At 58.5% G+C, this 15,488-nt stretch overlaps 1 protein-coding gene across 1 annotated transcript; it reads right to left on the bottom strand.

Moving 5' to 3' along the window:
* Positions 1–1,555: 1,555 nt before the first annotated feature.
* On the bottom strand, positions 1,556–14,155 carry LRP88_01747 (uncharacterized protein; the record flags this gene model as incomplete). The annotated part of the gene is made up of 1 exon (XM_083238423.1): positions 1,556–14,155. The coding sequence occupies one exon, from the start codon at positions 14,153–14,155 to the stop codon at positions 1,556–1,558; it is 12,600 nt and encodes a 4,199-aa protein (XP_083105809.1).
* Positions 14,156–15,488: the final 1,333 nt, after the last annotated feature.

Below are 15,488 nucleotides of genomic sequence, written 5' to 3'. Positions count from 1 at the left end.
TATTCTTTTATAACTAATAGCTCGAAATCTATTAGCCCGATTCGGATAAAAGCTATACCGTCGGATAGCTTCTTTCCGAAGCTTTCTAACCGTATATAGTATATATCAATCGGATAGCTAATAGCCGGGCTATTGCATAAAGAAGGTGAAACTTATATAGTTTTATATTCTAGATATTGGAAACCGGATAGGGAATGCCCGTATAGGTAGACCGGCTTTAATGGAGTTATCGGGCTTTAGATATAGTCCTAAGTCCGGGTCACGTGATGAATTGGGGCTCGGGCGAGCCTGTTAGTCACGTGCTTGAACACGTGACCACTTGATCAAAAGAGGCATCTTCCGCCGCAGCTCTTAGCTAGCCATCCTTTTCATCTTTACCTTCTAATTTACCTCTTTTTCAACTGCTTATTAAGCAGCCCTCGCAGCCTCAATTGGCTGTGGGTGGCTGTGTGTTGTGTTGTTGTTCCTCCACAGTTAAAGTGACTTACCCTATATGCCTGGAATCACCCAGAAGGGAAGTTTATGTAACTCCGTAATATCCTGCTTATCTAAGCGACTATAGCTTAGGTAAGCATACTATTAGATAGTGCTAGTAATATAATATAGAGTAGCAAATTATTAGGCTTATATTATATAGGCTAAATTTCCTAGAATTATTTATATAAAAGACCTTTCTTATAAAAGTCTTTAACAAAAAGCTACTAACAGCATAGCTAGCCTATAATATAATAATAAATAAAAGCATAAAAACTACCCTAGCCTATGCTAATGTAAAGGTGCGGGCCCTTTAAGGCACGATCAGGGTGAAATCAGAGATGAAAGGGTAGGTTTGTATATTGTGTTAGACTTCAACTTGCCGAAGCTTCTGCGATACTTCGGCGAAGCAAGCTTTACGTGGCCCCGGCCTAGGTACCTAGCCGAAGTTTCCCCGATACGCCGGCGATAACCGGCGTTATCCGAATATCCTTACACTACCTTAGGTATCAATACAACTTAGTTACACTCAATACCCTTAAGCATATTACCAGACGTGACACTACCGCACCCTTCAAGGTTACGCAATATCTTCCTCTACCAATATAAACCCAGTACGAAACTACCCCTATCGGAAGAACCAGCCACTGGGAACTTCTATGATAGCATTCTTGTCATCGTGGACAGACTCACGAAATTTCCCTACTTTATACCCTACAGGAAAGACCATGGCGAGCACACTCCCCGCAGCGATCCGACTTTTCGGGCAGAGCCATACAACGCAGGCCACGGGAACGACAAGATGAGCAAGGCATGATTTCAAACTTAAAACGGTTAATGGTGTCGCTTAGTTTGAGGGCAGCCAACTGCTTCTTGGAGGGTGCAGTGGTGTCACGTCTGGTAATGTGCTCAAGGGCATTGAGTGTAACCAAGTTGTATTGATAGCTGAGGTAGCTACTACATAAGAAAGTGCAAGTGAGTGTCTTCTATATACTTGTTGTTCCTTAATGGAACGATGGTTCCCTGGCTTCGAGCGTAACATTCTTTCCCTTTATAGAAACTGCATGTAATGAAATGTAATTCATTCCGCTCCTAGATACGGAGAAATCAGTGGCATTCCACTCTCGAGCAGGGCCTCGATATATGCAGTAATAAGAGGGTCTAGGCCCTGGTCGGCAGCATGGGCCAGCCACAGCTCCATATCGAGCTCGTCAAACTCATGGCCGTAGACAGCCTCCATGTGGGCACGGAACTGGGCGAAGGGTGTCTTGATGCCGCCCGAGTGATGGCGAAACCGGATTGTTGCGGGTTGGACGAGTTCGGGCGCAGTTGCAGTTGCAGGCAGGGCCAGCTCAACCGCGGCAGCAGTGATCTGGTCGACGACGGCGTCGAGCGGGGCGAAGTCGAGGAAGCCCTCAGCACGCTTGAGGCGCGGCACACAGCGCATGGCGAGCGAGTAGCGCAAGATGCCGTTCATGGCGTCCGAGTTGGGCGCGTGGTCGCTGACGAGGGTGCAAGGGCGGTGCACCGCAACGCGGAGTCCGGCCTGGCCAACGCTATTCAAGTGGTCGACCAACTTCTCCAGGAAGACTTCGCCCGCCCACTTGCTAGCCGTGTAGCCGTCAGTCCCGTCAGCGGCTGGCGCAAAGGTCCTGAGTGAGCCTGGCGGCCCGGGCGTGTCCGTGTTGCCGGTCAGGAGCACGCAGCGCGGGCTCGACAGGAAGAGTAGGGGTACCGAACGTGGCAGCGCCAGTGAGGCCAGGACGTGCAAGGACTCAAGATTAGGGCGGCGTAGGGTAGCGAAGCGATTGAGGCAGTGGCCATGGGCACCCGCGTGCACGACGACGTTGATCGTCTGTGCCAGTGTTTGCCCCTCGGCAGGCGTCAGACCCAGGGTCGGTGATAGGAGACTGCCTGAGTAGTATGCGACCTTGTCGGACTGGGGATGCCCGCCAGCCTGATGGCCGGGCGGCACGGCGATGCAGTGCACCTTGCGGACAGCGGAGTGTTGCAGTAGGGCTGTCAGCAGGTGGCTGCCGAGGAAGGTGGATGCCCCTGTGAGGAGAACTTCGATGCCCTCGGCCTCGGTGGGGACGGTGGTAGTGATCGAGCAGTCGCCCGCCCCAAGCTGGCCGATATGGTCCTGCAGCCAAGCTGGCACCGACGTCTCGGCATTCCAGTCTACAGGGCCCTGATCCAGCCCGGTCCCGGGCTCGTGCTCGTTAAAGACAGCATGAGCCATGGCGCGCAACGTCGTGGCCTCGTACATGCGTTTCGTGCTGATATTGACACCCGTGGTCTCCTTAATGGCTTGCTGGAGCTTCATGAGCAGTAGCGAGTTGCCACCACTCAAGAAGAAGTCAGAGGATGGCCCAATGCGCCTGTCGCCGAGTACTGGTAGCACCTGCTCCCATAGGAGACGGAGCTCGCCCTGCTGGACCGTCAGCTTGTCCTCCACTCTGTCCGCGTCCGGCTTGGCTGCACCCAGGTTCCGATCCCTTTCGGGTAGGGCAAGACAAGCAACGGCCTTGCGATCCAGCTTTCCATTAGACGTCGTGGGCATTGCGGCCAGGATGTAGATGGCGGCAGGAACGAATGCTTGCGGTAGCCTGACTCGCCCGAGCAGCTGAGCCAGGGCAGGGTCATCTAGTGAGGGGTCCTGGGGGTCTGTGAGCGTAGCATGGGCGATGAGTACATCACCACCGGCACCACCATCCAGGCGGCGTCGGGACACGACTACGGACTCCAGAGCGCCCCCGGAGGCCTTAATCACAGCTAACTCGATCTCGCGCAGCTCAATGCGCTGGCCTCGTAGCTTGATCTGCGTGTCACCGTCGAGCCGACCCAGGCATAGGAGCGTGCCGTTGGTAAGCAGACGGCCCTTGTCACCCGTGCGGTACACGGTGCCGGCCATCCCTGCGATGCCCCTGACGAACTTGGTACGTGTCTGGTTAGGCGAGTCGAGATAGCCGAGGGCGACGCCTGCGCCACCAATGCAGATCTCGCCTGTGCGCCCAAGCGGCTGGGGGGCCCCGGCAGCGTCAATAATACAGACGGTGTAGTTAGGTAGTGCCTTGCCTACGGTGTACGGCCTCCAGAGTGATGATAGAGCCTCGGCCGAGGCAAGACATGAGGCCGGGTCGTCGTCATCCAGCGGGATGGGTTGGAAAGTGGCCGCGGCCGTGATCTCGGTGGGGCCATAGCAGTTAATAAGGCGTAGGCCGGAGATGCCCAGGCGGCGCAGCCCTATCCGGAGTTGAGAGGGCACCTGCTCACCGCCTGAAAAGGCGAGGCGCCACGTCCGGCTTTGGGATAACACGTCGGTGGCTGAGTGGATCCAGGCTAGGTACTCGGTGGGCGTTGCAATGGTCATGGAGACGGCCTCGCGCTGTACTAGCGCCACCAGCGCGATGGGGTCGCGCCGGATATCGCTGGGGGCGATGACGAGGCGGCCGCCGTTGGCGAGGGCCGAGAAGGTCTGAACGAGGGCCATATCAAAGCCTAGGGAGCTCTGCTGCAGCACGCACTCGTCGTGTTGCAGGCTAAAGGCTTGCGTCTTAAGGGCGACGTGGTTGACAAAGTTAGCCTGAGTTAGGAGAATGCCCTTTGGGGTGCCTGTTGAGCCGCTGGTGAAGAGAAGGAAGGCGGGCTGTGGAGACAAGTTATCGTTCTCATCGTCATCACTCTCAATGTCATTATGACTAGGGTCAGAGTCCACTCGGATTGCCTGTAGTCGCTCTCCGGGTTGCCGCCCAACGCCGTCTAACAGCTCCTGCACACGCTGCTCTGTCTGTGCATGAATAAGTATAAGCGTAGGCCGACATAGCCGGAGCATGTCTGCGTGACGGGAGGTGGGCAGGCTGACGTCGAGAGGCACGAAGACACCCTTGGCCTCGAGAATAGCGAGCATTGCGACGATGCCATCAATCGATGGCTCGCACAAGACAGCAACCCGATGTGCCGGGCTGGAAACCCCGGCACCTCGCAGCCTCCGTGCCATGCCACTAGTACGGACCGCTAGTTGGACATATGACAAGCTGCCCGCCGCGTCTGTGACGGCCGTCCTTGTGGGGTGCATGCGGCACATGTCACGCACGCGACGAGATAGGGTCGCCGGCCAGTCAAAGTGGGTCTCAGGGCCCCGGCCGACATCGAGAGCACGGAGCACTCGCGCATCGTCATGCAGCGGGACCTGACCCACCGGCACGGATGGGTCGCAGGCAACAGCCTCGAGTAGGCGCAGGTACATATCCAGCAGCGAGCGGCACGCATCCGAGCCGTAGAGGCTAGCAGAGCACCAGATCTGAGCCAGACAGCCGGTAGGGGTCTCGAAGAAGCCTAGGCTGATGTCATAGGGGTTCTCGGCCTCCTTGGCCCCACGCCACGATAGGTCCATGCGGGCGTCGACGCCAAGTGGTAGGTCCCAGATATCAATGCCGCCGCCGCTAGCGGTGCGGTAATTGATGGAGACTTGGAATAATGGATGGGCCTCGTTGGCGCGGGGAGTAGCGGCTAGGTCCAGGATGCGGTCAAAGGGCACCGTGCCATGCGCAAAGACGGCCAAGGCCTTGCGCGAGGCGTCTCGCGCGACTGAGGCAAAGTCGGCTTCGGCCGCGATGATGCAGCGCACAGGCAGCATGTTGACGAAGCAGCCGAGTGTCTCCGCAAAGCGCTTATCACGGCGATTAGCATCGACGACGCCAATACAGACGTCGTCGATTCCAGCCTGGCGGGCTAGTAGGATCTGTAGCAGGGCGAGGTGCACGTGGAAGGGGCTGACGCGAAGCCGCTGGCTCAAGTTTTTAACTGCCGCCAGCTGCGCTGGGTTAAGTTCCTGATCTAGATGATGGGTAGCCTGCTGCTGTGGCTCTTGGGCTAGGGTCGAGCGATCCAGGCCGCGGGCCATGGGTAGCAGCGGGAGGGTGTCTGGCAGCGAAGATTCAAACTCGGCGCGCCAGAAGGCCAGGTCCTCGTCTAGTATGCCCGTCGCCTCCTCGCCGAGCTGCTGTAGCGAGTAGTCTAGATACGACAGGCCGCGACCTACGCTGGCGAGCGGCTGCATCCGATACGCCCGGTCTACGTCGCGCCAGAAGAGGGCCACGCTCCAGCCATCCAGGGTGATGTGGTGGTATCCTAGGACAAGGTAGCCGTGATCATTGTGTTGGCCTTGGCTTCGCTCCTGCTCGCCCTTGCGGCCCAGGAGTGCGACGGCCATTGTTTGGCCGCGCTCAAGGTCCCACGTGCACGTCTTGAAGCGGGCGAGCGTCTGGTGCAGCGCAGTCTCGATATCATCGGCGGCGTGTTCCGTGTGCGTAAAGCGGAGCACCGATGTGGCCATGACGCCCTGCATGGGGTGGCCATCTTCGAGGCGGGGATAGTAGCAGGTACGGAGGCACTCGTGATGACTGACTACGAGCTGTAGCGCATGCCTGAGTCGCACCGTGTTGACGCGGCCCTGGAGGCGGTAGTAGAAGGCTGTGTTACAAGCTGCTGGGTTGTCCGAGTGCTTGGACACGAACCAGAAGCGCGACTGAGCGGCTGACATGGGTGCCTCCCTAATTATGATGGGCCCGGGTGCTGCGTCATCATTTTTTTCCAAGTCGGATGTCGGGGAATCGGTTCCGGATAGGTTAACAGGGCTGCTGCCGCCGTTACTGCTCCTGCCCGTTGTGCTCGAGTCGACCATGACTGGGGGGGCTACAGTCGGAACTTGATCAGCAACGAAAGCCTGCGTGGTCGACTTGGGTTTTGCAGGTATCTTTGGAGTTTCCGTAACCACATCGGTAGTTTTTTTAGTTGTGCTGCTCTTATTCGTCGTGGGAGTAGGTGTCTGCTTATCCACGTCGACCTTGCGGTCTGTCAGGATCCTCTTGGCCGCCTGTACACACACTTGCAAAACCGTCTCACCGCCCAGGATCCTGACGACGGGCACCTCAATGTTGAATTCCTTGAGGAGCCACGTCCGGATCTCGACTGCAACCAGCGAGTCGATGCCCAGGTCGACGATGGGCCGCTCGAGGCCGCTCCTCTCGTGCACGGCGCCCGCCGGCAGCTGTAGAATGCTCTCAAGCTTGGCGCCAAAGGCCACCGCCACGGCAGCCACGGCATCGTCCTCCGTTTCGGCCTGGGCAACCTTTTCATACACGTTCGCGCCCGCGTGGCGGCCCTTGAGGCGCTGCTGCTGCTGCTGCGACGCCGCTGAAAGGGCGCTGTAGGGCTGCAGGGCCATGAGACGGGGGTTAGATGTCCACACTGTCTTGCTCGCCTGGCTGGCCTGCATGGGTCTAGTGGGGGGTGCGAGGCCCATGATAATATCATGCTCGATTGCCTCCCCAGCGCTGGATCCAACCCTGCTCGTTCGAACGGCTAGCGCGAAGGCGTCCTGCACGTCGGTCTCGGACAGCGGAGTAAGGCGGATACTGCGGAAGTGGTCAGCCAACTGCTTCTCTTTGGCGAAGCGCGTGATATAGCCCGTGTCGGCTACCCAACCGATGTGCACGACGGACCCGGGCAGACCGCGTGCGCGGCGGCGGGCAACGACGGCCTCCATCAACAGATTGGCGGCGTGGTAGTTAGCCTGGGCGACATTGCCGATGGTGCTAGCAGACGACGACGTAACAATGAAAAAGTCCAGCGGCTCAGCCCCGGGCCCGAAGATAGCGTCGAGGATCTCGGTGCCCAGGACCTTTGCCGCTAGCGTATCATTGAGTTGCTGGGCGTCCATGTCAAGGAACATGGCATCGTGAAGTACCATGGAGAAGTTGCACACGCCTGCAATGGGCGGCATTGACCTGCGCATTTCCGCCACCGCTGCCCTAACCTGGGCCTCATTCGTGACGTCAACGGCAGGCATGTGTACCGATGCTCCGGCGCGGCGGGCCTCGGCCTGCAGCCCAGCATCGGGCCGTGGGTGGCGGCTGGTGATGACAACATGTCGGGCGCCTTGGCGGATCATCCAGCGAGTGATAGATAGCCCCAAGCCACCAGATCCGCCCATGATAACATAAGTTCGGTCCGGCCGGAGCAGCCCGCGCGGGTCCACGTCGGCGTCAGGAGGTTGCACTGTCAAGGGGAGGGCGTGCCGCAGGCGCCAGTCGCATAAGTACTGCTGGTTAGCCAGGCTAGCCGCGTCAGCCCCGGCCAGGTCGGCTGCCTGCACCATTTTGATATTTTCGGAGGCGCTGCCCATATCCATGTCTATGTCCGCGTTCTCGCCTGTGACGCCTGCAGACTTGAACAGGTTCTCAAGGGGCTCGGTCTGGGGCTGGTTCTCGGAACTGAGCTTAGCTTCTAACTGCTGCGGTAGGAATTCCTGCAGCAACTGGCCGTCGAATGCCCACGTCTCGCAGCTGGGCGGTAGACAAGCGTTAAGATACTCTCGAGCCCGGGGCCCGGCATGCTGCGGCTCGCCCGAGCAGTCTACAAACATGTCAACATGATGTGGTAGGTGCTGCCTGGCCATACGCCGCGATAGGTTTGCGTGGATGCGAACCCAGCTAGTGGGGACCTCATTAACATCAGCCTTCGAGGTAACACAGCAGACCTCGACATGGGCTCCGGTGTAGGCAGCCTTAAGCTCTGCCTCTAGCCTCTCCGCCATGTCCCGCTTCGGCTCGAAAAGCAGAAGCATAACGGACGAGACGGGCCTGGCTGCTGCTGCGTGTGCTGTCACGCGACCGATGAGGGCATGACGCAATAGGGGCTCAGCCATGGCCTTGATAGATGCCGGCGTGCAGCGCGAGGCATCAACCCGTACGAGCTGCTCGCGCCGTAAAGCTAGTTTCGATACATTCGCGGGGCTGAGGGCCATGACCCAGTCATCGCCAGGACTTACACGTCCACAGACAAGGTAGATCGGGACCCCCTGGCCATGGCAGGGAATGTGCAGGGCGTACTCAACCTCCACCTGCACGATGGCCTCGGCTTGCAGGCCCCGGTCAATAACAGCTCGCAGCTCCATCTTCGGCGGGGCCTTGTTGGCATTCGCAACGGCCTGGACTGTGACGCTGGCTGCGTCTGTGGTCCTGATGATGTGCCGTGTGCGTGCGGCGAAGCGCTCGTTGAGCACCACGGCCGGCAAAACGCGCGGAATTTGGACCTCTCCGCCAGCTAGGATTTCGGACTCGGGCTCGATGGCCCATAGCGGCGGCGAGCCTTGCCCCTGTTCTAGCCTTTCATTGAGATCTTCCATGTGTCTGAGCCGTAGCAGAGCCTCGACGCAGTGGCGGGCATTAGCAACCGGGGCCGTACCCGCCTCAAGTCCAAGCACCTGCACAGTTAAGTGCGGCATCTCCTTAGGCGCCACACGCATGATGCCGCGAATCATGCTAGCGCGCGGCGGGGCCGATAGGCCCCCGTCTGTCACCCACAATAGCCGCGCAGCCGCCATGACCAGTTGCTGCAAGCGCTGCAAGCGTGCGGCGGGCATAGGCAAGGCCCCGAACAGGGGTTCGTCAGCGTCATGCAGGCATATGACGTCGGGCCGGCCGGCCAGGTTAGTGCCATCCTCGTCGAGGTCGTCGATGCTAGGCACTACCTGCACGCGCGACCGCCACGCCGCTGGGAGCAGTCGAGTGATTTCATCAACGAGGCGGGCGGTGGCGAGGCGGCAACCGCCAATAATCAGTAGTGGCACAGTGAGCGCGGGCAGATCCTTCGCCGCGGCGAATTCGAGGGGGCTACGGAGGCGTAGCACATCGAGGTTAACGGCCTGACTGACGATGCACGAGGTCACGTGGCGGCTCTCGTCGGGGCTGTCATGGAGGACCGTGTCAGCACCTGAAAAGCCGGCGTTGCCCAGCAGTCGATGCCACTCGACGGTCGGCACTGTGGGGCCGAAGCGGCGACTGGGCTCAGCGCTCTGCCACCAGCCGGGCAGCCCGCCAAAAAGGAAGCCTACCATGCTCTGCGTACCCGTCGTCTCAAGTAGCACTAGGTAACCTCCCGGCCGTAGTAATGTACGCACACGGGCCAACGTTTCCTCGAGGCTGCGTGTCGCGTGCAATACGTTGGCTGCGATGACGATGTCGTACGAGTGCGGAGTGAACCCCTGAGGCGCCGTGTCCTGCTCGATGTCGAGCGTGCGGTACGCAATTCGCCCAAAGCTGGAGAACTTCTCGCTAGCCGCGGGGAAGAAGGCGGACGAGACGTCGGTAAAAGTGTACGAGTCATAGAGGTTCTCGATAGCGTTCAGGACGCTCCAGGTCGTGCCTCCCGTGCCGGCGCCAATCTCGAGCATGTTGCAACGCGGGAACTTGAATGTAATTTGCTTTAGCAGCTGGCCGACGGCCCTATTAGTGGCCACCGATGTGTTGTTCTGCATATAGAAGCGGTTCAGCATGTCGTCTTGGCTCATGACCTGCAGGAGTAGATGTGCCTCGCCCTGCACGACACGGGCTAGCACACCGCCCACCGCATTCATCAGTCTAAACTCGACTGACTTGCCGTATTCACGATGCAATACTTCAATATCCTCGGGTTCGTCCGTCAGCCACTCACTGCGGACGAGCGGGTGCCGGCCTTGGCGCACTATCTCAAGGTGGTGCTCAAAGGCCTCGAGCATGAGCTGATGGTGGGGCTGCAGGCCATCCCGCTTCTCGCGCGGTGGCATCTCGCCCATGAGGCGCCGGATATACCAGAGCGTCAGCCTCTCCGTTGCGTCGTTGACCTGCAGCGTACGGGTGTCCTGCACTGAGTCGCGCGGGGGTAGCGCTAGGCCCATGAGGGACACATCTCGGCCTTGGACCGTCCGGCAGAAGACTTGACGGTCCGACGACGCCTCCGCGCGGCCAGCCGCCTGTGTGCGAAGCCCCTCGACCTGCGCAAAAGCCTGCCCCGACGCCCCGTCATCTATATACAGGCTAACGTCGCCGTCAAGAGTAGCGGCCGTGGCCGCGGTGACCCATGCGTCCATGTGGCACGTGGCCGCGGCAGCACTGGCAACGGGCACGTGGGGGTCAATAAGCACGCGGTCGATATGCGACGGCAATAAGGCTGACTGGAGCAGCAGGCTCGCGGGATGCGTGTGTGCTACAAACAAGGCCTGGAAAGCCACGTCTAAGATGACGGGATGCAGTACGTATGAGCTGCCGCTGATGCCAAGCGCCGCTGGAGAATCGGCGAGCCAGAGAGCCGTGGTGGCTGCGAAGCCGAGGGCACGGTCACAGCCAGTCATTACTGAAAAGGCTCCTTTGTAGTCGAGGCCAATCCGGCTAAACATGTCGTAGATAGCCTCGCCCTCGATGTGGATAGTATTGTCCGGGAGGGGCTCGCGGGGCGGCAGGGCTGGGCTAGGTCTGGTAGGTCCGAGCAGTACCACTAGCGTGCCGCTACAGGTATGCATCATAGCAGCGGTAGCCTCGTTCGAGCACACGTAATACGCGAACCGGGCCCGCACCACCTGGCCTCCTTTACGCTGGTTTTTATCAATATTAGTAGCGTCCTCTGACAGCAGCACCTGCACGGTGAAAAGCGTCTCAACGCCCTCAGCATTGTCAGGCACCACCACCGGCCTTAGGATGTCAACGTCCTCCACAGCAAGCTGGGCTATAGGCCGGTCGCCAGCGACTTGCTGTGCAGCCTGGGCGGCGATAGACACGTAGGCAGCGCCCGGCAGCAGCACCTCGCCCTGCACCATGTGCCCTCGCAGCCAGGGGATCTCGTTCAGGCGCAGTACGTTGCGCCACCGTAGCTCATGGTCATTGTCATCAGGCATCCGCCGGCCTAGCAGCTGATGAGGCACATCGGCGAGCGTGCGGTACCGCGCCGAGATGCGTGACTCGCGCCAGTACACCTTATCGTGATCCCATGAGTAAACCGGCAAGTCTGCGAGAATCTTTGTCTTGGGTGGCACGTGGCATATGTTCGACGCGGTCTTGTTCTCAGTCTCCCCCCAGATGCTGTGATAGCCTGGAAAGTCGATGTATGCTGGTCCGACCTGGGACCAGACCGTGCCAATGGCCGAGTGTACGGTGGCCACGTCTCTTGCCTTACGACGCAGTAAGTTGGCGTACCTTGGGACAGAGCCGTAGGCCGCTTTAAGCGTCTGCTCGACTGGACCTTTGAGTGCTGGGTGCGGCCCCAGCTCGATGGCGACGTCGAAGGGGCCACCGTGCCAGATTGCCGATTCAAGCGCCTGGGAGAACTTAACCATCTGCACCATGTTGGCGATCCAGTACGGGCCTTTAAGCGCAGCTAGGTCGTTTTCACCCCCTGGCCTTACCAGACGCGCGTCGCCCCGAACGCTAGAACTCCATACACAGCCCTCCCGTCCTAGCTTCGGCGCCGTGACGGTGATGTCGCATGCCAGGAGGGCCTTGAGGTAGGCATCGGCACATGCTGCCATATGGTGTGAGTGGTATGCGGTATCCACCTGTAGCTGGCGTGCGAATGTGCCCTCCCGGTCGAGCTGCTGCTGGACTTCGGCCACGGCGTCTAGATCCCCCGAGAGCGTACAGCTATGCGGTGCGTTGCTAGCTGCCACAACCAAGCGGCCCGTAAAGGTTGGCCGGCGGCACAGCTCCGAGGCCGCCTGCAGCGATAGCCCGACGGCGAGCATACCACCTCCGCCGGCCCTGCGTCCAAGGTGGGCGAAGAGGCCACGGTAGTAGGCAATCTGCATCGCAGCCTCGCGCGTGATGATGCCGGCCGCGTACGTAGCCGCGATCTCGCCCGATGAGTGGCCCACGACGGCGTTAAGCCGGATACCCGCCGCCGCAAGCATGTCTACCTGCGCAATCTGCAGCGCCGTGCATAGCGGCTGTGCCAGCTCAGCTTCGCCGAGCCGCGACTCGCTCCCTTCCTTGGCCAGCTCCTCCACGAGCGACCACTTAGGCGCATGCCCGTGGCCCACTGGCAGCCCGTGCTGCAGGACTGCCTCGCATGCCTCGAGGCTGCGCCGGAAGAGCGGCGAAGCGCCCATTAACTCACAGCCCATAGTGGGCCATTGCGCGCCCTGGCCAGTAAAGATACCTAGGACGCCAGGCGCCTCACCCGCGTTGATGAGGCGTGGGACGGTGCCAATATCACTGCCTTTGGCATTGCTTGTCACGAACCGAGCCATTGACTCTAGTAGTTCCTCTCTCGTCCCACCCGCGAAGAAGGTCCGCACTCGGTGAGTCGACCGGTGTGTCTGCAGGACCAAGCTTAGGTCCCGCAGGTCCAAGGAGCTAGCGTTCTTTTCCGCATAGGCCAGGTACGCCTGAACGTTTCGCAGGAGTGCTGGTCCTGACTGCGCGGAAAAGAGCAGCGGCCCAAAGGCGCCGCTAAAGGACCGGGCAGATGGCTCCATGCACCTCCCTTCCGACTTGGCCAGCCCGTCGGCGTCTGGCAAAGCTTCGATGATGACATGAGCGTTGGTGCCTCCAAATCCAAAGCTATTAACCGACGCGCGCATGGGCGTCCCTGCGGGCCTCGCTGGCCATAGCTGTCGTTTAGTCGCTATCTGGAGGGCTCCGGGCCCGTAGTAAGGGGCGATTTTGGGGTTTAACTCGTTAAATAGCATGTTGGGAGGCACGGCCTGGTGCTTTAGCATTAGCAGCACCTTGATCACACCTGCCAGCCCAGCGGAGCCCTCCAGGTGGCCGATAATAGTCTTAATACTTCCCACAATAAGCGTCCTAGGTTGTGGGAAGCTATGGCCGTCCTGGCCTCGGAAAAAGGCGTCGTATACCGCCCGGGCCTCAACGGGATCGCCGGCCTGCGTGCCCGTGCCGTGGCACTCAAAATACTGCGGCCGATCCGCCTCACACAGCGGATCAAGTCCGGCACGGCGGTATGTGTGCCGAATGAGCTCTGTCTGCGCCGGCCCAAAAGGCATCGTAATACCCGGACTCTGTCCATCCGAGTTGACTCCAGTCGCGCGGATCACGCCTTCAACAGGGTCACCATCAGCGAGGGCTCTTGAGAGAGGCTTGAGGAGCAGTACGGCGACGCCCTCGCCACGTCCATAGCCGTTGGCCGTCACGTCCCACATGCGACACTGCGAGTCAGGCGACAGCATCTGCAACTTTGACTCGCTAATATAGGGGCCAGGATCCATGATAAGGTTGGTGCCGCCCACGAGCGCTGCCTCGCTATCACCGGCGCGCAGGCCCTGCACAGCCTGGTGCAGTGCCACAAGCGAGCTGGAGCATGCCGTATCAATAGTTACGGAAGGGCCTTTGAGATCCAGCACGTATGATACGCGGTTCGCGATAATACTATTGGACTGCGTGCCCGTCGCGTTGTATTTGGGCAGCGTTTCTGTATCGCGCGCCTGGATGGCACAGTAGTCGTTACTCATCGATCCGATGTGTACAGAGGTTAACGAGCCGTGCAGCTGCTCGAGGGTTACTCCCGCATTCTCACAGGCCTCGTACGACACCTCGAGCAGCAGGCGCTGCTGTGGGTCCATACCCGATGCCACCGCCGGGTTGATGCCAAAGAAGCCCGCGTCGAACGTACGGTTATCCTCCTCCAGTAGGTACGACTGTGCCTTGACGTCTGTCGACCCGTGTGCCTGCCCATCAGCGTTGTAGAAACGTCCTAGATTCAGCCGCTTCGGGTCAAAATGCTTCCTAACATCGCGAGGTTCCTGCAGCAGCTCCCACAACTTCGAGGGAGAGCTACAACCACCAGGGAATCGGCAAGCTGAGCCGATGATGGCGATCGGCTCCTCGGGAGATTGCGTCGGCGGCGGCATAGTCGGCCTAATCTTTCAGACCTTCGGGGAAAAAGACTAAGAAACCCTAAGCCTACTTAGCAACATTCCAGATACTTTTGAAACCTGTATCAACCCATGTAACAGAGGTGAACGTACGAGAACTTGATTGTGCTAATGTTCAGAGACGATGAAAGCGACTAGCGTTATCTGCAACTGGATATTAAATATCCTTAGGAAAAGGGAGAATTGCGTGCTTCGATGGTGAAGCCCAATAAGTAGCTGCTTTGCTCTGAACTGCGTTTAACGCGAAAGGCAGAGGTTCCTCCGATTACCCTACGATATTAATATCCCTGGTAGAAAAGGCTTTCTATGTGTGGGGTTGAGGCATACGCCAGTCTATGACAACAAAGCAACCAATCGCACTAAACCCTTGGCCGTAATAGACAATGCCCACTAAGATTTCACAGTTTCCATGTCTAGCCGACAAAAGGCTTCACGACTCAGCACTGACAAAGGGCCGTCTTGCGTGTGAGTCAACAAACGCTTCGCGTACTGTACATTCATCCAACTATTGATAGGCTTTATGACTCAGCACCAACAAAGGGGCGTTTTGCGTGTGAGTCAACAAACGCTTCGCGTACATTCATCCAACCATTAATAGGCTTTATGACTCAGCACTTAAAAAGGGCCTCTTGGCCACTAGTCAGCAAATCCTTCAGGTTCTGGAGTGTAAGCACCGGGGGTGTTAAACTGGAGATATTGCAGGGAGCCGTTGACAGAGCCCTCAAGACCCCACTGATATTACTGGTTCCGTCAGCATCCAATGCAAACAGTCAGCTGTTGAACTGACGCGCCGATGTACTGTTCCCAGCGCAGGCCCTATATCTTTTATGTAAGTAGCCGAAGCACCTGAGCCAGAGCATGTAAATCTCTATAACATTTGTTAAACATACATTAAACTCTTCAGCTTCATTTTCTAATCGCGAGTCCTTGGGTCGAACATGAACGCAACCATCTCGACACTCGAGACAGCTCGTACAGCATGCAGTGTCCTTTATACCCTGCTACGTGAGAGGCTGTCTCAAGCTGATATCGGCCTGGTCGTTTTCTGCCTGCTCACATTTCTCAGCTTGGCCGTTGCCTATTTTATTAGCACCGCTATCTACCGCATCTGGTTTCATCCCCTGAGCAAATACCCAGGGCCATTGCTTTGTAAGCTAACCAGTATGGTTTGGACATGTCACTTCATTAAGGGATCTATCCTTGCATGGGAAGCCAAGCAACACCAAAAATATGGCCCAATCATTCGTCTTGGGCCGAATCGTCTTAGCTTCATTGCTCCTGAAGCATGGAAAGATATATATGGACATAA

Source organism: Fusarium phalaenopsidis (genome assembly GCF_050370095.1).
Source record: "Fusarium phalaenopsidis strain FUZ10S chromosome Unknown contig_32280, whole genome shotgun sequence".
Classification (NCBI taxonomy): domain Eukaryota; kingdom Fungi; phylum Ascomycota; class Sordariomycetes; order Hypocreales; family Nectriaceae; genus Fusarium; species Fusarium phalaenopsidis.
This window is presented reverse-complemented; position numbering and strand designations above follow the sequence as displayed.